The following is a 23,670-nucleotide window of genomic DNA, read 5'->3' on the forward strand; positions in this document are numbered from 1 at the left end:
TCGTAGGCGGGCGCCTTCGGCGAGGAGCAGGTATGGATGGCACGGTGGGCGGACCGGGCTTACGGACCCGTCGATAAGACATCACCCATCAGACTGCTCTCTCACAGCCTCGAATTCCAGGGTGAATTCACAGACGGTGTCGCCGAACATGCCAGCTTGGGATATGGGGAAGTCAAGAAAGCGGACTTTGTCAACTTATCACAATAGCATATTAGCCGGGGGTGTCGCTCCTGCATCACTAGTGTGGACATCGTCCTCCCCAACTCACATGCAGCGGACTTAGTCCGAAGAACTTAGTCGGTGGCAGTGCGAAGCTCATAAGCCTGGGTTGGACCCACCCTTGTGCAGCTCTGCCAGCGCCTGCGCTTGGTATCGCTGGTAGGTGGCTATCGCATGCAAGGCGGAAGCAGCCTGGCCCACAGCCTTGTAAGCTCTAGCTCTGAGGGAGGCAGATAACTTACAGGCTTTGGATGGGAGACAAGGCGGACCACGCCAAGAAGAGGCGCCGCGCAGATTAACCGCCATCGCGCACTCAACCTGAGGAATCGTCAAATACCCCCTGGCCATTCCACCGTCAAGAGTGGTGAGGGTGGAGGGACACGCAGCACGAGCAGAAAAAAAGTGCTATTCAAGGCCGCGTGAGCCTTCTGTGCACCTCCGGGAAGAAGGGGACGCCCCTCTAGTCGATAGAAGTAGCCCAGGCCAGCACGGCTATCATGTCCATTTCAAGATCCGTTTAACAGCGCTCACCTGCCCGGAGGGGGTGAGCGGGTCTGGATCATCATCGGACAATGAAAGCCCACCCTCCCATGCCGCGGTGGACGTCTGGTCTCCGGTGTCATCGAGCATAAGGGCTACCATCTGTTAGACGAATTGCTTCCCCCGCCCGAAGCTTTGATGGAGCGCTTGGAGGAGTGGGGGGTCTGCGGGCCCGTGGGCGACAGATTATCTCTCACTGAAACCCTCAGATCTGCCCGAGTGCCCGCTGCAGAGCAGGGAACAACTGGGGTGGTTTGCCCTTTTGCAAAGGCTAGCCGCGATCTTTACTGCGCAACAGTTATGGCATCGCAATGACGACATGAACTGCCCGCGAGCAGCGTATTAACATGCTGGACCCCCCCCGGCATGCAACGCAGTGCCCATGCCCATCATCTGAGGACAGGAAATCACCACATCCAGAAACGCACAGTCAGAGCGCCATCCTGAAAAGGACGTGCTGCATGACTGCGTTGCTCTCTTTGTGAAGTTGCAACTTTACACGCACCGCTCTGGAGGACTGGACCCAAAGAATGCCAGGCAAGGGAGAACCCTAGCTCAACCGTCTGTCCCTGCCTGTACACACTCTGGACTGGGAGAATGCTCTCGTTTGCTCGGAATCGCTGGATCACAGCAGAAGGAACCCTCATCGACTCGATCAGAAAGTCTCTGAAGCGAAAAGGATGGCGTTTGCTCGCTCCAGGTGTGCTTATATGCTGGGATAATTGGCAATGAAGCACACCTGTGCAAGCTTACGCTGCCAATTAATTGCATTCATTGGCCCATTCAATACTCTTTCAGACAAGCGGCTTCTGAACCGAAACCTCCCATACGTGGATTTTCCAAGATCAAATCCACTTTATAGCACTGAAGTTCCCCAACTGAAGGGAAAAAAACTTTCCATCCAGAGCTCCTTCGCGGGACTCCACATTTGTAAACAATCACTCCATCGGGCTCGCATTGCTCGCGCGGCTCTCAGTCCCGCCCAGACTCGTCAGCGCTATCAAGCCGACCAATCACAGAGCTTGCGCTACGCGTCGTTGCAATGTGTAGTTTCATTTTTTCAGAGGTGCACGTCAGCTACGCTGACGGCCACGGCCTAGGGCTATGTGTCAATGCGTAGGCTGCGTCGTAGCATACGCGTGCACTTGACGCAAAAGTATAAATTAGCCTTAAGACGGGGGAAGCACGGTGGGTTAAGAGCTAAGCTAAAGCTAACACCACACCGGCTCTCTTTACCCAGCATCATTCTGCCAATGTAAGGTCACTGGTGAACAAAATGGATGAGATTCGACTGTGCATCAACCACAGCAAAAGATTACGGAATTGTAATGTCATGATTTTCACAGAAACATGGCTAAACAGCAGGATACCAGACAAAGCTGTATCTTTCACTGAGAATCACACATTCCGAGCAGACAAGACCAGAGGCAGAGGATTATACATTTATATTAACAAAGGTTGATGCACAAACTCATCATCGGGAGACATTGCTTTGTTAACCTGGAATTTCTAATGGTTAAATGTAGACCGTTCTATCTGCCACAGGAGTTCACCTCCACTATTATAACTGCCTCTTATATTCCTCCTGATGCTGATGCCAAGCTTGCTATGAATGTACTTCATGCAGCCATCAGCAAACAACAGACTGCTTACCCGGAGACTTCAGCTCATACAAAATATTTTACTGATATAGCTAACAATTTGTTCGTGTACTATTTTTTCCAGAATTTTAGACATCAACCCCAAGATTGAAACAGGCCTATAATTAACCTTATCTAGCTTACATCCTTTTTTATATAATGGTATAACTCTAGCACTTTTACAAGCACATGGTATTTTCCCTTATTCAATTGATAAATCATAAATATGTAATTCCAAGGAAGCAATAGCTTTAACAGAGTCTATATGAAATCTTGCAGGAATATTAGCAATTTCAGGAGCCCTTAATTTTAACTTCCTTATAATAAAAAAAAAAGGATAGTGAAAAAACTATCACATTGCTTAAAAGGAAATCACTTTCTTCACTTTCTTTACTCTCACTTCATTTTTTTTTTTTTTTTTTTTGCTAACATTACACAATAGAGATTAAAAGATTTGGCAATATTCTTTGGATGAGTTATTAATTTCTCGTCCACTTTTAAGTTAATGTTAAATCAATTCATACATTTAGCATTTGAATAACCTAGATTGCTAGATTACTTTTTTTGTTCCAATTTATTTTAATTTATCTTATCCTTAAAATAAATCTTTTTTTGTGTTTCTTATTTTGTTCATAACCTCGTTTTTTCTTTATGTCATTAAACTCATGACTGCTACACTCTCTAAAAACTATCACCTATTAATTTTAACAGATGTAATATATTATCTGTAATCTGCTGAAGAGAAGACAAAGAATCACTGATTGTTTTGACAATGTTTTTGTATTCCTTTTGTAAACTTTGAACATCTCAGGACTACTTATATCTATGGAGGATCAAAGAGCTCTCAGATTTGATCTAAAATATCTGTAAAAAAATCAACTTTGTGTTCCAAGAGTAAACAAAGTTCTCAGGGGATTGGAACCACGTGAAGATCAGTAACAAATAGATGAACTTTCATTTTTGAGTGAACTAACCCTTTAAAGAGCATCATAGACTATAGCATAATCAAGGACATGAGCTAAACTAGTAAAAGGACAGGAGATGTACTGTATTGTGCTTTATAAGAAAGCATCAATATTTTGTAGTTGATACAGATTTTAGTATGTAGTCAAAGTAAAAATATAAAAATTGGGTTGTATCATTATATTTTCTTGCCCTGAACTCAGCAGCAGCATGTAGCTTGTTTGCTGAAGATCTAGGACAACCATCAAGTTCATAACAATAATCAAACCTAGATCTATGAATGCATAGAGATTACGAATGCAATAATTAGCTATTTAGACAATGCTGTATTCACAAATAAAAGATTATGTGTTCCATAACTTTGCTTTGTTTTTTCAAAATACCCCATAGAAATTTTTTTTATTAAAGCTTGTCAAATTTTCTCCTATCTGGGTTTGAGCAAAACATAAGTTTCTGCGTGTGTCCATTCAAATACAAATAAGCTGCTGCTTTTCTTGAAAAAAAAAAGTGAATCTCATGCAGCTAAAATGGGATAAATTACCAACTGTGAAGAGCAACTATACATGTTTGCATCCAATGTGTAATCCCACCAGAGCTGGGGTCTGTTCTTGTTCCAGCTGTATGTGTATTACTTAATTAGGTGGATTTAGTTATTGACGATTTGACACAATCCAGTCTCGTTTAGTTCTTTAAAACTTATCTGAGACTTGTTGTCATAGCAACAGTTCTGGTAGCTCAAACCTGCTTGGGAGCATGTTAATTTCATATAAACAGGATTAGATAGGGTCAGTTCAAGCAAAGATAATACTAAAAATGTGTACAGAATTCTGATATTACATACACTTGGGAAAATAGTATATATATATATATATATATATATATATATATATATATATATATATATATATATATATATATATATATATATATATATATATATATAAAGTTATAAATATATACATATTTATAAAACATGCAATCTGCACTCCAAAATAAAAGTACAAAGAATGCCACCTGATGGTTCAAAGAGAAAATTTATTGATATAAACGTTTTAGATACAAACGCGTACATGCACAATATTCGACTTAAAAGAAAAAGAATTTACGCAGTCATGAACTATCATGTTTTGACCGCTGATTTGAAGCTTCGCAAAAGTTGCACACACCTTATCCATACCAAAATGCAGTTTTGATGCTAAATCAATTTATACAGTTATATCTTAACTTGAGTAGGCCTAGGCTATTATAATAAATAATAATAATAAATAATAATAATCTTCTCTAAAAGTAAATACATTGATATGCATTGAAATACACGATGAATACTCTTGACACATGAAAGTGTAAAGCCTGTAGCTCACAACAAATGTGGAAAGTTATTGCATATCAATTATCATATTAAAGGGTGTACTCACACTATGTACAGTTGCCTTGAACCGAGCCAAAGCACGCTTGTCCCCCTTATGTCTCCCCCGAAGGCCTGCACTCATATTGCATTCAGGCCTGAGCATGCTTACGTCATTGATGATGCGCTGTTCTGTTTAGGAAGCAGTCTCGCTCAGCACAGTAGAGATTTCTATAATTATATCATTTTAGTAGTTTTTGATGCAGTGACAAATGTGTCAAATATTTTGCCCAACAGATCAGCTACTTTTGACACTCATAAACAATCGTAAAGTCATCGTGTTGCAGGAATTAGGAGGTTTGCTGAAGGTGCAGCGGTCGTGCAGTGAAGGGTTTGTGTCTTTAATAACCTCTGACAGTTTGCATTCATTAATTAGTAAGAATGATTAATCGATCCATATGAAACAGTCCCTTAAAGTCACGTCTCGTCAATTTTGGGCTCAGATGAATCAAAGTGACCCGTGCTCTGACACACCTCTTCCAACTGGGCCAGAGCCGGCCAACTGAACCGTGCCTGAGGCTGATTCAGGGCACTCACACTTCTCAAACGATCCAGGAAACTGGCCTGGGTTCGGATAGCTGTGTGAGTACGCCTTAACAAACCATTTTCTGCTAATTTTAAGCGCATCATTTTTCTCAGATGGATAATTGAATATTAATCAAATTATGTCATTATGCTGCTGTGCCATCAGCCAATTATTGCATTGCTGATCCTCATTTCGAGGATCGATAGATCTGTCCTTCACAACACACACAGCGATCTCAGATGAGTTTATCCAGACATTTTAATCTGATTTACAAACTTGTTTCAAGAACCAAATTAGCCAAAGATCAGTTATCAAGATTAAAAGATCCAGGATCTGCCAAATCATTTTAGATCATTAAAAGTATGAAGAACAGACCCCTGGACACTGGACAGCTGTCACTGAATGAATTACTTAATTATCATGTTTTTGACTGATTGTTTTTGTTAATTGTTTTTCAGCCTGAAAATATCATGCTGTTGGATAATAATGTCCAACTGCCACGAATCAAGCTTATTGATTTCGGTTTGGCACATAGGATCAAAGATGGTGTGGAATTCAAAAACATTTTTGGGACTCCCGAATTTGTTGGTAATTTTAACAACTTGTTATATAGAACACTAACTGAGTGATACATTTTAAGATTACTGAATGACACTGATGGGTCAGATGCTGCTTAATTGTTTTACTATCCTTTAACATTCTACATGGATTTGAATTAAATTTAGCTGATGCCTCTAACTAAATTTACTTTCAGCTCCAGAGATAGTGAACTACGAGCCACTAGGATTAGAAGCAGACATGTGGTGAGAACTCCTAATCATGCTTTTTACATACAGTAAACATGTTTGGCTATAGGTTAACTTGGTACTCTCTTCCACCCCTCTGTTTCTTCAAGGAGCATTGGAGTCATCACATATATCCTGTGAGTTTGGATGGAGAAATGTGGATCTCTCCTCTCACTGGACATCCAGATATTCATAGTCATTCCACAGAATAAAAGACATATTCTTATATATACATACAGTTGTATACACATGGAAAATTAAAGTGTTACAAGCTGAAAAAATGTTGTGATGGAACCACACTTGAGAAAAATGAATAATAGTTCCCCTTCAGAGGAAACTTTGATGTGTGTCTCGAATTGTGTGAGACTTTGGGAGTCTGCTAGATGACCAATCACTCTGAAGAGTAAACTCCACAGGTGCTAGTGATTAATCATTAGTGGAGTATATAACTAGCACCTGTGAGGTAGAGCTTCAGACGTTTTTGCTTCACAAAGCCTCATGCTACTGGAAAGGTAATATCTGCTGAGTTGAATATAGAGAGAGAGGAGAGAGAGAGATCAAGCTTCATGTATTCAGTGTGGGTGATGGAGCAGGCAACGGTTTAGCATGTCGATGTGGTGCTCACAGACAGCTTATGCTCTTACTATGAAGACATTTCTGTTGCGTAACTGAGATTATGGCTCACACTTGCGAAAGTGCAAGCCACCCCTGTTGCACTTTGTGAAAAAATAGTGCAATGCAGGTGCTGATGTAAGTGGTAAATCGTCCCAACCCTCCTTCCCCTTCTTCCCGGGGTCACACAGTGAGCACATGCAGATATGGAGGGTGTTTGTCTCCACCTAATCTTCATGCACTTCCGTTGCCACAACCTTGAGGGGTAAGCTGAGACCCCCATTTAAGGTATTTGGGTTATCTGTGTCTCACATGGCCAGAGCCCACACCTTTTGTAAGCCATTCCACTTCCCTGCACCATCTGTAACCGCAAATGCTTGTCATGCTGCACAAGGTCAGTTCTTCCCTAGGCCCCCCTGGTTTACCTTGTAACTTTCTTAGCGGGACCATTTCCCAGGTAGGCCTATTAGGCGACACTTGGGAACTTTCCCAGGAGTCTTTGGCGGTATAAGATTAGGTGTGCGATGGGGCAGGTCATCCTCATCCTTGTCAGCTACTCTTCACAACAGTGTTCGACAGTGTTCTTTCTGCAGTTCTAAGATTTGCTCCACTGCCACAGCCTATACCTCTGGCTAGTGATTGCACCGAGCCCCCTAAAGAACATTAATGCTCACGTCCCAGGACGCTGTTAAGTCTGATAAACTCACCACGAAGCCACCCTGAGAGGGCTGCCTGGAGAGGAGGAGTGCCATTCTTTCCCCTGTGGAGGGCTGAGGATTCCTTCCTGCAGATGAATGCAGCACGCCTTCCAGCTTGCACTTTGACACTGACTCCTAGGGCATCAGAGGACTGGCTCCTTCCTCTTTTTCCTCTAACCTACTTATGGGACATTGGAAGTAGGGTGAGAGACAATCATTATTTTCAGCTCTTCCTTAGGACATGCTGCTTCCTGGGGTGAGCACTCCCCATCCCGGACCTGCCCCACCATGGGTGTATAAGTGATCATTCCGTTAATGCTGCCCATTCAGACTCTGTCTATCTGGTTAGTGCTGGCCAGACCAAGGTAGTGGGTCATTCGTATTTCGTCTATCCAACTCAATTTGCCATTGGCATCCTAAGTTTATGGGTGTGTATTTCACAGCGGTCATCACTGCGCTACACCTAGATTGATGTCCTCCTGGTAAAAAATGCAATTGAGCCGGTCCCTCCAGCAGAGATGCTTGCGTGTTGCACCTCCATGACCAAACCGGACCTGAGTTTCTGAACTCACACTTCTAGTAATGACCCACTTGGAAGCACTTCCTTTCTCAGGGAAAGGGCATCTTATATCACCCGCTATAAGTTTCTCCAATGCCCCCAGCAACCAACTCGGTGAAGGAGCTGGGTGGCTGGTCCAGTAAGACGCCCGCTCAGTGTTCCCACATGCTAAAGATTGGTGCCAGCTATGTGTGATCCACATTGTCAATTCCATATGCGTCATTCAGCCATGGAATGTTCACTCCCTTCCTGGCGGACCTGTGTCTTTCCTACCCACTAACCAGGTTTGGGACTGGCACACTTCCCCAACATCATAATTCTAAAAATCCCAAGACTACAGTTAGGTAAAAGCATTGATATGACCCCTGAAATTCTAAATTACTACCATATTCCGGTAATTAAAGGCCTGTGGACGTTAGAAGGCTACAGCCTTGGTAATGCTTGTGCACTTACGCTATGTTTGGCAAACTTTGCATCAGGGGCACAACAGGTTCAGCTGCTGTGGTGTCTTGCTTACACTCTCCCAAAGTGTCAGTAGACACACATTAAAGTACCCTCTAAAGGAGACCCAAACTGTTACACCCATCACCACTGTGAACACAATAATGTTTTCAGCTGTCAGTTGTACATAGGTTAAGTATTTACCTTTCTTTTTCAGATTAAGTGGAGCATCACCATTCCTGGGTGACTCCAAGCAGGAGACTCTTGCAAACATCTCTGCTGTGAATTTTGAATTTGATGAAGAATTCTTTGGCAGCACAAGTGAACTGGCCAAAAGCTTCATCAGGCAGCTGCTTGTGAAAGATACAAGGTCAGGGATCAAATAGAGCTTTGATTTCAAAAAAGTGAAACAATTGCTACAGAAAAGCTTTGGGTCTTTATAAATGAATTGTATTTGTTTAAGTTATTTCTAAGAAGTAGGGTTTAATTAAAATGATAAATGAATTGTTTTTGAATATAATATTAATATTACATTTAATATTTAATCTTTTACCAGTATTTATGCAGTTTTCTATCCAAAAGAACAGATACCTTATTTATACATTTAAATTGTAATTTTGAGTTGTAATTTTCAGTACTGTCAGTTGAATAAGCTTGTTTCATACCTGACTGTAGCTGTTGACATCTGTAGTAGTGATCTGGAACTGTTTGGTTCAAAATAGCTATATAAATAATAATTTGTACAACAGTGAAAAGAAACTGCTAAAAGTGTAAAACTAATGTTTTAACTTGGCAGTACTGAAAGCTTCAAGCTCATAAATATCTAAATGGTGTAAAAGTCTTAAAAAGAATATCAATGCATTTGCTATTTGTGTCAAAATTAAGTTTCCATTTCATAGTTATGTTAGTTCACATTTCTCTTTTCTGTACGTTTCTGTACTGTCTTTAAGTTGTACTTTTGCTTTAACTCTTCATTTTTTTCTTGCTTTGCAGAAAAAGGCTTAAAATACAAGATGCACTCAACCACCCCTGGATTAAGGTACTAAATCTGCACATTTAGAAACATGCCCTATTAAAAACAATGTTATTAAATTTCTGTCTGTCTTATTTAAAAGAACACATCTGGCAGACAAAAAACAAGAAAAGAATTGTTGAACTTTGCTAATATAAAGATGTAAGTGTGTGTGTGTGTGTATGTGTGTGTATATGTTAATATACTCACACACACACTCACCAGCCACTTTATTACATACACCGGGCTGGACCCACTTTGAACTGCCTTAATCCTTTGTGATATAGATTCAACAAGGTACTGGAAATATTTCTCAGAGATTTTGGTCCATTTTAACATGATAGCATCATGCAGTTGCCATAGATTTGTCAGCTACACATCCATGATGCGAATCTTCTGTTCCACCGCTTTTGTGCTTTTGACATGCTTTTGGTGCGTTATGCTGCTGGAAGTAGCCATCAGAATATGGGTACACTGTGGTCATAAAGGGATGGACATGGTCAGCAACATTACACAAGTAGACTGTGGCGTTGTCACTATGCTCAATTGGTACTAATGGGCCCAAAGTGTGCCAAGAACATATCACCCACACCATTACACCACCAGCCTGAACCATTGATACAAGGTAGGATGGATCCATGCTTTCATGTTGTTGATGCAAAATTCTGATCCTACCATCCAAATGTCACAGCAGAAGTCAAGACTCATAAGACCAGGCAATGTTTTTTTTTCAATCTTTTATTGTGCAAATTTAGTGAGCCTGTGCAAACTGTAACCCCAGTTTCCTGTTCTTAACTGACAAGAGTGTCACCCAGTGTGGTCATCTGCTGCTGTTGCCCCTCCACTTCAAGGTTCGACATGTTGTGCATTTAGAGATGCTGTTCTACATACCTTGGTTGTACCAAGTCATTATTTGCATTAATGTTGCCTTTCTATACCAGTCTGGCTATTCGCCTCTGACCTCTGGCATCAACAAGGAATTTGCACCCACAGAACTGCTGCTCACTGGATCATTCTCTGTAAATCCTAGAGATTTGCTTGAAAATCCCTGTAGATCAGCAGTTTCTGAAATACTCAGACCAGCCCATCTGGCACCAACAACCATGCCACGTTCAAAGTCACTAAAATTACTTTTCTTCCCCATTCTGATGCTCGGTTTGAACTGTAGCAGATCGTATTGACCATGTGTACATGCCTAAATGCATTGAGCTGCTGTCATGTGATTGACTGATAAAATTGTTATTGACTAGCAGTTGGACAGGTTTACCTAATATAAATACTCAGTTTGATTTATTTTTTAGAATTCCGCACAGCTGTTATACATCTTTACTTTAATTTATGACAATGAGATAACAAAATTGGCAATACGGTGGCACAGTAGGTAGTGCTGTCGCCTCACAGCAAGGTCAATGGTTGGCATTTCTGTGTGGAGTGTGCATGTTCTCCCCGCATTCACGTGGGTTTCCTCTGGGTGCTCCGGTTTCCCCCACAGTCCAAAGACATGCAGTACAGGTGAATTGGGTACATGCTGTTAACAAGCACAATCATTGAAGGAAAGAACAAGAAATAAAACTACAGACACAGCCTCACACCAAACTAATTTAATTAAAACAGGATTAAACAAATGCATTAAATAACAGCATTAACAGCTTCACTGATTACAGTTTGTCTTTAATTCTCTCATATTTGCAAGAATATTCTATAATTAACTAAGGTTTATATTTTTTATTAAAAAATGTTCATTTGACCTCACCATCATGAAGATCAGAGGCTGCTTTAGTTGGGCTAACCTTTGAATTTCTATTTTAATGTTACTCTAGCTGTTATAATGTTATATGTGTTTTTGAAACTCACCAGTTATAGCAAGAAAGGCAATAAGAAACTCTATTGCGTATACTTTATCATTACAGATATAATTTGTAGTAACAAGGCATATAAAATAGTAAAGCTATAAAAAAAAAAATGTAATTTTTAATACTTGATCTCCGGCGTGTGGCCGTGAGGGAAAAGATTTTTTAGAGCCTGCGCATATGATTTAATTATAGGGATGCTTAAAAAAAAACGATTAACCATTAACTGAAAGGGTGCGTTTGTAACCGATTAATGGTATCAGTTAAACAATTTAAATCTTGAATATCACAATTGGCTATTATTAAAATTACAATTATAACATGACTCGTACACAGCAGCTGATTCAGTCGTTTCCTAGTGACATACAAAAGACCACCGCGCTTCATTTTTTCTTGTCACAACTTTTCTGTTATGTAGCCAAGGACTACATACGTGATACAGCAAGTTCAAGTTCAGACATGAACCTCGTTGGAAAACCTATATTACATCGTCAATCTAGGAACATTTTGGATTTGTGGCGAACAAGAAAGGCGAACCAATAATTTGGATGAAGCTAATTGTAGGGCTTGTTTAAAAAAATAAGCGTCAAACGGACAAGCACGTCGAATCTCCAGAACCATCTCTAGCCATCGATATGCAGAGCCAGCTCCGGTCATGTCATCTTATGAACGCAAACACCCAGCTAGTCAGCCAGGTATTGCAGAGGCTTTTTCAAAAATGCCCAAATACAAAAGAGAAAGTGATAAATAGTAGACGTTGACAACAAGAAATGAAGCAGCATATTTGATAATTGAGAACGCGCCGCTCTGCAGTGTAGAGAAGCACACCTTCTGAGAAATGCGGGCAACGGAGCAAGCGTTCTCTCTTTGCCACAATTGCGAAAAAGTATCTGCATTTGTGCTACAGGCACACCGTCTGAATGGGTGTTCAGTGCGGCTGGAAACATTAGGTCTCCGCTTGAACTGGACTAAGCCAACATGTTAGTTTTTCTGGAAAAGAATTTAAAATTCTAACAGAAAACAAAAGGCGGAGAGACGCTGTTTTTTTTCAACATCTGACTTATATTGTTACAAGCCTAATAGGCTAATATTTTTGTTTTTCTTATTATTAGTTACTATTTATATTATTATTGATTAGTATAGTGTCATTTTGGGTTGTTTGTGAAGTTCTTGAAATGTAACGTTTAATTTTTATTATACTGTTTCAAGCAGTTAACGTTATGTAATATTTAACTACATTATTATAGGCTGTATTGTGTTGTTTTATTAACGAAAGTTAAACAATAAACTCGTACGTCTGTACGGATATAATACTTTGGTCTTTGTTATTTCTTAATTTTTACATAAAATGTAAGTTAACTTGTGTAGGCTACAGAGGGGAAATTTGGTACAGGATGAACATTTTGCTAGGAAATATTGTCCCCATCTTTAAAAAAAAAAAATAAAAATAAATAAATAAATAAAACACATTATGAAAAGAATGCAATGAAGGAAAAGCATACTCCTAATCATTTTTCATAATCTGATTCGTAGCCTACATGCAATAAACCCATAATACGCCGACAAAAACAAGGTCTAAAAGGTAAAGTTTAAAGCGAGAGGAGTTATTGATATGTTGTTAATATTAGTTGTTAATATTAATGATCATAAACACGACCTGCGTTGTATAATAAATGCCGTCTTGGTGTCGTGTGTGCGTTTGTTTGTTTGTTTGTTTTTTTTTTCGTTGAAGAACAGATAATTCATGTTATCGTGGTCTTCCCAGCCGGGTTTTCATCCACAGTTTCCACTTTTGTTTCTTCTCAAATAATAAAGTATCGCTATACACTCTCAGAAATAAAGGTACACGATCTGTCACTGGGGGTGGTACCTTTTCGAATGGTAAAAATTTTACCTAAAAGGTCCATATTTATATCTCAAGGGTACATATTAGTACCTGAAAAGTACAAGTATTCCTCTTAAAATTTGTAGGTACTAATATGTACTTTTGGGGTACCAATATAGACCCTTCAAGTACAAATGTGTACCTTTTGAAAACCACCCCAGTGACAGATTGCGTACCTTTATTTCTGAAAGTGTAGCAGGTTGGTGGCAGGATGTCAAAATTGAGGGGGCTGTTACCGATTATATCAATGAAGGCTAGGCATTGATAGCGTTTACATTTAATGTAGACAGATTATGCCAAACAGGTGGTTTAAATTGTATGCTAGTCTCCTTAATTCTTTCCGTTTTATTTTAAATAATATACATTTTTAAAGTTTTAGGTAAGACGTCAAATGTCCACACATGCAAGCTAAACTAAATCATAACCAAGTCATCACGCTTTATTACCCGCCCATCAGCGTTAGAAAAAAAATAAATGTTACAATTGAATGTAATTTTTGAAAAGTTATTAAAATGATGTGTTACTCAGTTACATTTTAAGGCATTAGTGTAGCAAAACAGAGCCTGTCTATCTACTTAAATTATCATTCAGCCTGCAGCGCATGGGGTGGATCCGTGGTAAATCCATATACTTGCGCACTATATACCTCTTTAATTTATAACACTGTAAACTTGACTTTCGCAGGCCGATCAACTCAAAAGGCATTTTTTAAGTGTCCTATTTTGAGACTGTTGCTGTATACTGGGATGTTTCTTTACACAACTGTAAAAGTGAGTTTTATGGTGTCAAAATTAAAGCAAATATTTTTAAGCGTTTTGTGTTTTGTCAGTTTTATAGCTTGGCTAATAATAATAATAATAATAATAATAATAATAATAATAATAATAATAATAATAATGATAACAACAATAATAATAATCATAATAATGAATATAATAAATTGTAATATCATTTATACTGTAGACCTTTCTAATATTAATCCCTAACTGAAAAACTAATATGAAAATGATTGGCAGGCAGCTGCGTCTCTGCTAAAATTAATTTAATGGCAAGATGCTCTGTCTAACTGTTTTCTTACAAGTGAAATGCTCACTTTTTCCACTTAAGTCTGTCATGTAAATAGCAAATGCGCTATGGCACAAAGGGAATAGGAGATGAGACTCTGATTGGTTTATTCTCAAAACACGCCTATAACTCATTAAGAGAATAAGCTCAACCCTGTTAAACCATGTGCCACAGCACAAAGCGGATTTGTCCGTCCTTATAGTAGCAAAAGTGGATCTGGACACACCCTTAATGCTTTTGGGCCCTGCACTTTGGGCCTGGATCCTCAAAATAGAGCCCTTGAGGTTCATTGTCATTTTCTTTCTTCCAGCGCACACACATGAACCACGAGTGAGTGACTTTTAAATGAATGGTGCAAAGCATAATCTCATATCTCAGTCTCAGCTTACCAGTTTTTTAATCTCTTTTTAAGCTCTTGTTACTTTATTTTTGTTATTATCGTCAATATTTTAAGTCTTTCTGTGCAGTTTCTCTCCACTAAACAAGGACATTAGTGAGGATTTTGCGTTGTGATTTAAGGGATTAAATGTGTTTGATTAAAAAAATACAGACTGTGGAATGTATTTTTAACAGAAATATTCTGTAAACTGAATTTACGAATGTAAAATGTAAAAAAAGTAGATTACTTGCAACCACAGCTGCCTGTATTTTACCGTAAAATCAAGAAGAAAACAAACAGCAAAAATTATAAAAAGTTTTTTGTGTCGCCATTGTAGAGGATTCTGGCAAAACACATTTTAATGTAGGTTTTTTTTTAAACAGTGTATACACTAATAGTTAGTCACACTATTTGTATAGCATGAAAAGCCAAAAGAAAAACAATATTAAGTCTGATAAGATTAACTATGATATCAAAACCTCCCTCACCTGCTTGTGCACTCATTGAAAATCTTGTTAGTTATAAGTGAGAAATGAATATCATATGTAAAACAAACCACTTGACCTACAGCAGCGAACGACTTTAACAAGTACACCATTTACAATGAAAATGTGAAACTATGCCAGAACTTAAAAACACACAGACATCAACAATGGGCTAAATGAACGGCGGGGCGTGATGGATTTCTGGTAAAATGTTAGACCCCGCAAGCCAACTTCCGCCGATCGTACAGTACAGTGCAACAAGAAGAGCGCTACTGATCAAAACAACTAAAGTTTTGGAGAGTTGTCTTAATGTTTTATGCCACTGTAGTCCACTTATGTTTATGTCAGCTACATAAATATGACACCTAAACGTTTAAAAGTTTCATTTCAAAAACGTTACAACAGTACCTCTAGCCACCACTGCTGTGTTCAGCAACGTACAGAGCCAGAAATTGAACTCTTACCTCAGTTTTCACACGTTTCCAAAAGACAAAGTCGTGCAGAAAAGGTGGGTTGATAATATTAAATATGAGAATTTTACAAGAACAGAAAAAAAAAGAGTATAGCTGACATTTCCAGTCTATCAACCTGATCGAGACTCGAGTGCCAACCAGATGCAGACATTTAAAAAAAAAGGAGCTTTTATGGCAAATAATAGTTTATTTTTTGGATTATGAAACATTCCATAATCCTTTTTTGTCAAGAAGTACAGGGAAAAGCAGCCCATACAGTCACATATACTATACATTTTATGGAGAAGTGTAAATATTGCAGTTATGACAGAGTTATGTATTCAGATGAAGAAAAAAGGATGAAAAATCACTTTATCACATGAAAATTACAATTAACATGCATGTATTTTTACACATTTATTTACACGTTTGCATTACTGAGAGCAGGAAAGAGACAGGCTGCAGTAGTAAGCAGTATCTTCATAATATTGTTTATTAAAATAAATGATCAACAACTGAATCTGTCTCGACAGCCTTTACAAGTGAAGGAGTTATCTACACGCAATTTGAATTCCCAATTAGAAAAACACAACAAACTATAAAATACTATTCATCAAAATACTTAAATAACAGACAAATCCAAATGCCCTACACAAGCAAGCTGCTTCTGACCAGATCAGTTTGATGACGTATAATGTCTCCGACACCGCCTGTAGTCCCATTTAGCAACCGTCTTTTTAAAAAAGCATAACCGATTTAAAAATTCAAGAGTGTGATGTAACACATTTGTGTTAGCCACCGACCTTATTTAAACGATTTTACTGAAACCCCATTGAAAAAAAACCATTGACTTTGGGACGAGGGAACCAGATCTGCTAAAATGCTATTTCGCTTCCGGGTTTTTGCATACAAATTGACTTCATAGTTTCTCCACTCTATTAACGTAAAAAAACGAATAAATATTGTAATAGATAAATTGTTGATGTGAAATTACCTAATAATACTGATTGTTTTGGGTCACCCTCCTATTTAATTACAATGTTATAGACTAAATAGAAAGCGTGCCATCTACACCGTTACACTGCATTTGTCATGCCCACTGTTTCAGCAAGAATTATCAGCAATAAGACAGTGCTATTTGTCTGTTGTGGATGGAACTGCATTGTATTATTTTATTCCTAATATATTTTTGCTCAATAATCATGCTTACAAGCTAAGGTAACATCTGTGTTTCTGTGATTATCTGAACTGAAAAGTTGGTCACTTTAAAACAATAAAAATATGAACGGGACAGAACTTGACTGTCCACTACCCTGCTGAAAAATCCAGCTTAAACCAGCCTTGGAGGGTTGGCTTGTTTTAGCTGGTCAACCAGGCTGGTTTAAGAGGGGTTTTGGCCACTTCCAGGCTTGCTTCCAACCATTTCCAGCCTGGTCTTAGCTGGTCAGGCAGAAAAGTGACCACCTAAAACCATCTAAAACCAGCTTAACCATCCTGGTTTAAGCTGGAAATAGCTGGTTTTGGCTGGGCTCCCAGCCTGGCTATGCGTATTTTGTACAGAAATTAGTTGTTAATCATTTAACAGGTTTTCACTCTAGATTGTACAGGCATTTTTTTTTTACAATGTATAGTACCTTAAAACATAGGTGCTATATAGTACCTTTGTCAAATGGTGCTATTTATTACCTTTTTGGTGCTATTTAGCACCTACATTGTTACAAAAAATCTGTCAAATTTACGGAAAAATGTCGAAAGCTGTGGTTGCCAGTATTTTTCTGTAAGTTATGTAATCACAATTACAAAAATATGTAATTACAAAAGTGTACTTACATATGTAGGCTTAGGTGTAAGTACACATTTTGTAAGTACTTATTTGTAAGTACATATTTGTAAGTACATTATTTTTAAGTACATGTTTGTAAGTACACAACATATTTGCTTTAGCTATTTTTTTGCAAGCACGTGTATTTTTCTAACTTCTATTAAACAACAAAGAATTATTGTTTACAGTTACCACAATGTGCGCAATATACTTATTATTTAAAGATGCAATCAATGTTTGCAGAATACATATAGTTGTAAATGTTAATTCAGTTCATTCATTTAATATAAAAGATTAGAGGAAATAGCAATGAACAATATATTTTATAGCATATATAATCTTTGTATATGTTAGCAAAAAGGTTCTCACTTACGTTATACAGCATTAAATAATGTAAAAAATAAAAATAACTTGATATTAAAAATCTAGTAAATTCAATGGTCAACAGTAACTACGATTAATAAATTATGTAGACGTAATAGTTGTTAACTCTTGTTAACTGTTTCAACTCTGTATATAAGTCATTAAATGCATTATTGTGACAAAAATGGTGTATGGTGTACAAAAAGGTTTTACAGTATTTTGCAGGGGTTTTTTTTCTCTTGATTTTGCTGAAAAATACTGGCAGATGTTTTTTATAATTAATATTTGTTATTTTGAATTTACTGAAAATTTCTGTTAAAAAAATATTCCACAGTGTTTATTTTTCATTGAACACATTTAACCTCTTAAATCCCAGAGCAAAATCCTAGTGTCCTCACTTCAGAGAGTTGAACGCTAAGGCAGTGATAAAGTTAATGACAAAATTAAGTTACCAATTAAATGAGGTTTTGATAATGAACAACTGTTTACAAGCAGAATCACTTAAGGAAAGGAAAACAAATCCAAATAACACAAATTAGTCAAAACCAAAGATGAAATCAATTAAAAATAACACTCTAAATAAAAAGAAATAATTAATAAAGTTGTTTAATCCTTTAAATTCAGTTGGTTTGGTGTGAGGCGGTGTCTATAGTTTTATTTCTTGTTCTTTCCTTCAATTATTGGGCTTGTTAACAGCAGGTGTTCATCATTCAGTCATTTGTTGTCATTCACTATGCCTAATGGACTAAACTAATTGACTAATTTAGGGGACTAGTGAATGAGGGTGTGTGGTGAGATTTCAGACACTCTGATTACTTTTTCGAAAACAAAGGTTAGATATGTTACAGTTGTTTTCTGCATTTTGTTTTCACTGTAGAATGTACTTCACTGTAGACTTACTGTTAAAATCCCTGACTTTTTATTGTACTTTCAAATCAAATTGTACCTTTAAAAATGTTTAAAATCCTATACTAAATGCTTATTGAATAATAATAAACAATACACTTTCAAAATCTTTAATTTATTTGGAAGGAAGGTTTTTATATTTGTATATTATATTAAGGAACTTAATGTGTATAGCCATACATTCATGGTGCTTTACAAAATAATTTTAAAATTCAATTTTTATATACAAATTTTACCCTGTGTTTTATAGTTAATTTTAATACATAATCTAAAAGGTGTTCAATTAATATAACAAAGGTAAAAACTTAACAGTTTTATAAGTGTGGAATAATATTTCTTTTTGGGGACCCTTGGTGACAAATAGTTTGAGAACCATGTTAAATTCAGTAAATATACTACATTTTAATGGTGTTACTTAATCCCTTCCACAGCTAAAATTGGCATAAAAGAGAATTAGCTATGGAAGAATTATACAAGTGCTTACCTGTAGTGGTGCCATAGCACTTTAACCCCCCAAAGAACCACTGAAGAACCCCCCTCCCCCATGCAGTATTTACCATTTGTTTTAGCTCATCCTTAAACCAAACACAGGCTCTATTCTTCACCACAATAGTAACCATATAAATTTCTACATCACACAAACTGCTGGAAATTCCAACACAGCATATAATGTTAAAGAGCTTCTATCATGCAAAATCAACTTTTGGAAGCTGTTTGGACAGAACTGTGTGTAGATATAGTGTGTCCACAAGAGGGCACACTATTGTGTCGATGTCACAGCTGCTGCTGCTAACAAGCCCAATCACTAAAGGAAAGAACAAGAAATAAAACTATAAAGACACCCTTTCATCAAACCAACTGAAATAAAACAGAGAATTAAACAACTCCATTAAATAACAGCATTACCAGCTTCACTGATTAGTTTGGCTTCCTTTCAGTCATATCTGCTGCAAGAATATTGGATAATTAACAGAGGTTTATATTTATATTGAAAAAGTTTCATGGAGATCAGAGGCTGCTTTAGTTGGGCTCTTGAACCTTTAATCATACATCTTAATGTTTCACTGGCTGTTATAACTGTATTTCTAATCTGTTAATCTAATACTATATATTTAGAATACTATAATTATCATAGACATAATGATAAATAATGTAATATTTGTATAAGTTAGCTAATAAAAAAATAACTGCAAATTTATATGACTGCTTTTTTGGGACAATACCACAGCTTTACATGGAGGGTCAACAAATGATAAGAAAGGAAGTATTAAAAATATATATAATTAGAATTTTATGCACAAAACCTTGAGAGTTCCAGCAAAACAGTAAAACACACAGACATCCAGAATCAGGTATGAACCTTAACCATGGTTGCTAAAAAGAAAAGTAAAAAAGCTGAATAATTCATTCATGCCGCAATGCATGCTGGGTGCCAGCATAGTACAAAACTCCCAGCATGCACTGCAGCACAAATACATTTTACATCTTAAAGTTCTTACAATGTCTTTCTCTGAACAACAGAAATTTCATTGAGAGCTTTTGTTCATGTGACAGAAATAAAGTCAAAGGTCAATAAAAAGTGAAGCTTCTGATTTTTGTGGAGTTGTTTATTGATCATCTGCTGAGATCTTGAGAAAAAACATTTATTGTGTAATTATTTTATTTTTTATTAATTATTATTTTTATTTAAAGTTTTATTTTCAGTTGATTTTATCTTTGGTTTTGGCTGTGTTTTTTGTGTTATTTTATTCAGTGATTCTGCTTGTTAACAATTGTTCATCTATAATTTTCAATCCACCTTTAATTATACACTTAATTATCTCATTAACTTCACTGTCTGAGTGTTCAACCCTCTGTAGTGAGGACCCTAGTGAAGATTTTGCTCTGGGATTTGAGGGGTTAAATGTGTTTGATGTAAAAAACACAGACTGTGGAATGTTTTATTTTTTTTAAAGAAAATATTCTGTAAATAAAATTTAGGAATGTTAAATGTTAAAAACAGTAGATTACTGGCAACTACAGCTGCCTGTATTTTTCCATAAAATCAAGAAAGAAAAACTGCAAAATACTGTAAAACATTTTTTTTTGTCTCAATTGTGGAGGATAGTAGCATCTGTGTCCAAGCCTAAGATGAACTGATAGTATCTGATGTTATGCTGCATCTACATTTGTTTAAAGGCAACTGTGTAGTTACTAATGCAGTGAAAATCTGTTTGTCAATTGTATCACACATGATCATATTGATGCATTTTAATAACTACATTTTCGTGTTCTAAGCTACGTTTTTGTGAACTGAACATGTATTAGTTGATGAAATACAGCAATTTTCCGTAAATTTAAACAGTTCTATAAAACTTCCATATTTTTTACGGAAAAATCCTGGCAACGACAGCTGCCGGTATTTTTTACGTAAATTAATTGTTGTTTTTTTTTTTTTGCAAGGTCATTTTTTTTACAGAAAACAAGGCTTAATGTATAATATTTACCATAATGTTAATAAATTGATACTTATTTTTTTTTTTTTACATTTTTTTTTCATAGTATACAATTACACACACAGACAAACACACACACACACTGAACTGAACAATTGAAGTATAATCTATCAAACCGGCAAGTTAAATAAACTTAAATATGTCATTTTTGGCAGACTCCATTACTCAATTAAAATGAGGCAACGAGTTTACTCAATTAATTTCGTTCTGTCAACTTATTAGGGCAGTGGTTCTCAAACTTTGTTCACCAAGTACCACCTCAGAAAAAAAAAAAAAATTCTCCAAGTACCACCATATTAACCAGTATTGAAATACAGTAGCATAGTTGGCCAAATTAAGCAGCTACAGCTCTGCACAGCTCAAAAATGAGGCAAATTAAATCCTATTATTAAGAATATGTATTATTGTCAGCCACTTTAAACATTATAAATAGTTTGAACATTACCTGTGCTTGCAGTTAAAAAAACAAAAAAAACTTGAATGTTTAAATTAGAATGTGCTTTTAAAAGTTCGTTAAAAATGCCACTGTTCCAAAAATGTAAAAAGAAAACTTATAGTAGCCAGTAGACCTATGTTTGTCAGAAAAGTGAGTTATTAAATTAATACAGTGCTTAACCAATTCGTATGTGTGGCATTTCCATGATTTGGAGCAAATTAGATCACATCTTAAGTGAACCGTAAAGTTTGCTATGTACCGACCATTGTTTTCAAGCAGACTCTGGTACTGGGTGCTGTCTGATGTGATTGTGGCTTCAGGGAACAGCCAATGCTGATCACATCAGTGTTTTCCTACGCGTCAAAGACTTAAAAGTGTGTTCATTTTATTCTTTTATTATTCAGCAATTCCTCCGTTTACCACTAGAAGGTAGCTTGAGTACCACTAGTGGTACGTGTACCACAGTTTGAGAACCACTGTATTAGGGTTTTCTGTGCAGACCTAAATCATATTAAACATCTCTGGAGAGATCTGAAAGTAGCTGTACACTGTCACTTCCCATCTAACCTGATAGAGCTTGAGAGGTACTGCAAAGAGGAATGGGCAAAAATTACCAAAGTGTGCCAAGCTTATGTCATTATATTCAAAAAGACTTGATGCTGTAATTGCTGCCAAATGTGCATCAACAAAGTATTGGGCAAAGCTGTAAATACTTATGTACATGTGATTTTTTTTTTTTTTTTTTAATAAATTTGCATTGGTTTCAAAAAAATATTTTTGTTCGTATTGTCATTATGAGGTATTGTGTGTAGAATTTTGAGGAAATAAATTAATTTAATCCATTTTGGAGTCAGGCTGTAACATAAAAAAATGTTTAAAAAGTTAAGCGCTATGAATACTTTCTGGATGCACCATTAATAAAGTGATGTTTACACAACATCTGGACTTTTAAATCATGGCAACAGCTGATGGTTTGTAGCCCACAGCATGTTTGCAATGTTTGCAGTGCTGGTCCTCAACTTCCGGGTTTCTTACCACTACCGCCTCGCTTTTTAAATTTTTTTTAAATTGTGGCCATGTAAAATAAACATATTACTAGCTCTTCTATTGGCTGTAGGTCATTACTACATCTTGAGTCTGCTTCAAAATATGTAGCATATGAGATTTTTATTTGTGAAGTGCTAGTGATGCATCAAGGAGACTCTTTGACACTCAAGGAGTTTACACATAAAGACTGCTGAGCGCTGCTCAACCAATGATATTCACTCAATTACAACATAATATTCCGATAAGCTCATTGACTTGCATATTAATGAGAATGTAAATTGTGATAATTGAGGTCTGTGTGGCTAACAACATTATTGATGAAGTGCCTTCTAATGTTGCTTGTGGGGAAATCAGCTGGTGACTATGAAACAGAAATATGGTATTAATTTTTAAGCAATCAGCCCTAAAGTTATACATTTAGTCATTAAATAAATTGGGGAATTTCAAAGTTATTATTAAGCAGTTATGAAATTGTGGTTGTTTTTTTTTCTTTAGCCCATAAACCCCAGACAAGCCCTTGTGAAACGACAATCTGTGGTGAACCTTGAGAACTTCAAGAGACAGTATGCCCGAAGGAGGTGGCAGGTAGGAGTTTGTCATTAAATTTTTTATCAAATTTTATCAAATATATACTGGGGTGTTGGACAATGAAAAGGAAATGTTGGACCACAATAATTCATTTGTATGATGTAGGGCCTTCTTTTTTAGCCATATACAGCACCAATTCATCTAGGAGATTTACTATTCAACTTCAGTTTCACGTTTATCAAACCACTTTATCACCAGTCTTGCTGTGTGTATTGGTGCATTATCATCCTAATATATGGCACTGCCTTCAGGATGCAATGTTTGAATCATTTCATCAAATTTTGAATCAAATCATCATCACTTGGTCCTCCAGAATTGTTCGGTAGTCCTGGCTGTGGCGGACCCATCAAGCACAAGTATTGGGTGAAGGGAATGTCATGATATCATCATACACATACCACTTATCTTCGATATGCTTCAATTTGGGCATGCAATAGTTTGGTGGTATGCTCCTTTGGATCTTCTCCACAACGTAACTTTTCTGAATGTGGGTAAGC

At 36.9% G+C, this 23,670-nt stretch overlaps 1 protein-coding gene across 2 annotated transcripts in view; it reads left to right on the plus strand.

Moving 5' to 3' along the window:
• Nucleotides 1-23,670, plus strand: part of dapk2b (death-associated protein kinase 2b) — a 158,272-nt gene that overhangs the window by 123,950 nt on the left and 10,652 nt on the right. Inside the window, exons 4-9 of one of the 2 annotated variants that reach the window (XM_087312398.1) lie at nt 5,752-5,881; nt 6,048-6,096; nt 6,189-6,215; nt 8,606-8,758; nt 9,382-9,427; nt 23,081-23,170. In XM_087312398.1, coding sequence (XP_087168524.1) covers nt 5,752-5,881; nt 6,048-6,096; nt 6,189-6,215; nt 8,606-8,758; nt 9,382-9,427; nt 23,081-23,170 — 495 coding nt within the window. Of the gene's footprint in view, nt 1-5,751; nt 5,882-6,047; nt 6,097-6,188; nt 6,216-6,799; nt 6,829-8,605; nt 8,759-9,381; nt 9,428-23,080; nt 23,171-23,670 lie in introns of those variants that run through there. The other variant, XM_087312399.1, reaches the window with a different exon arrangement.

This window comes from Danio rerio, chromosome 25, assembly GCF_052040795.2.
Source record: "Danio rerio strain M-AB ecotype USA chromosome 25, GRCz13ab, whole genome shotgun sequence".
NCBI classification, from domain to species: domain Eukaryota; kingdom Metazoa; phylum Chordata; class Actinopteri; order Cypriniformes; family Danionidae; genus Danio; species Danio rerio.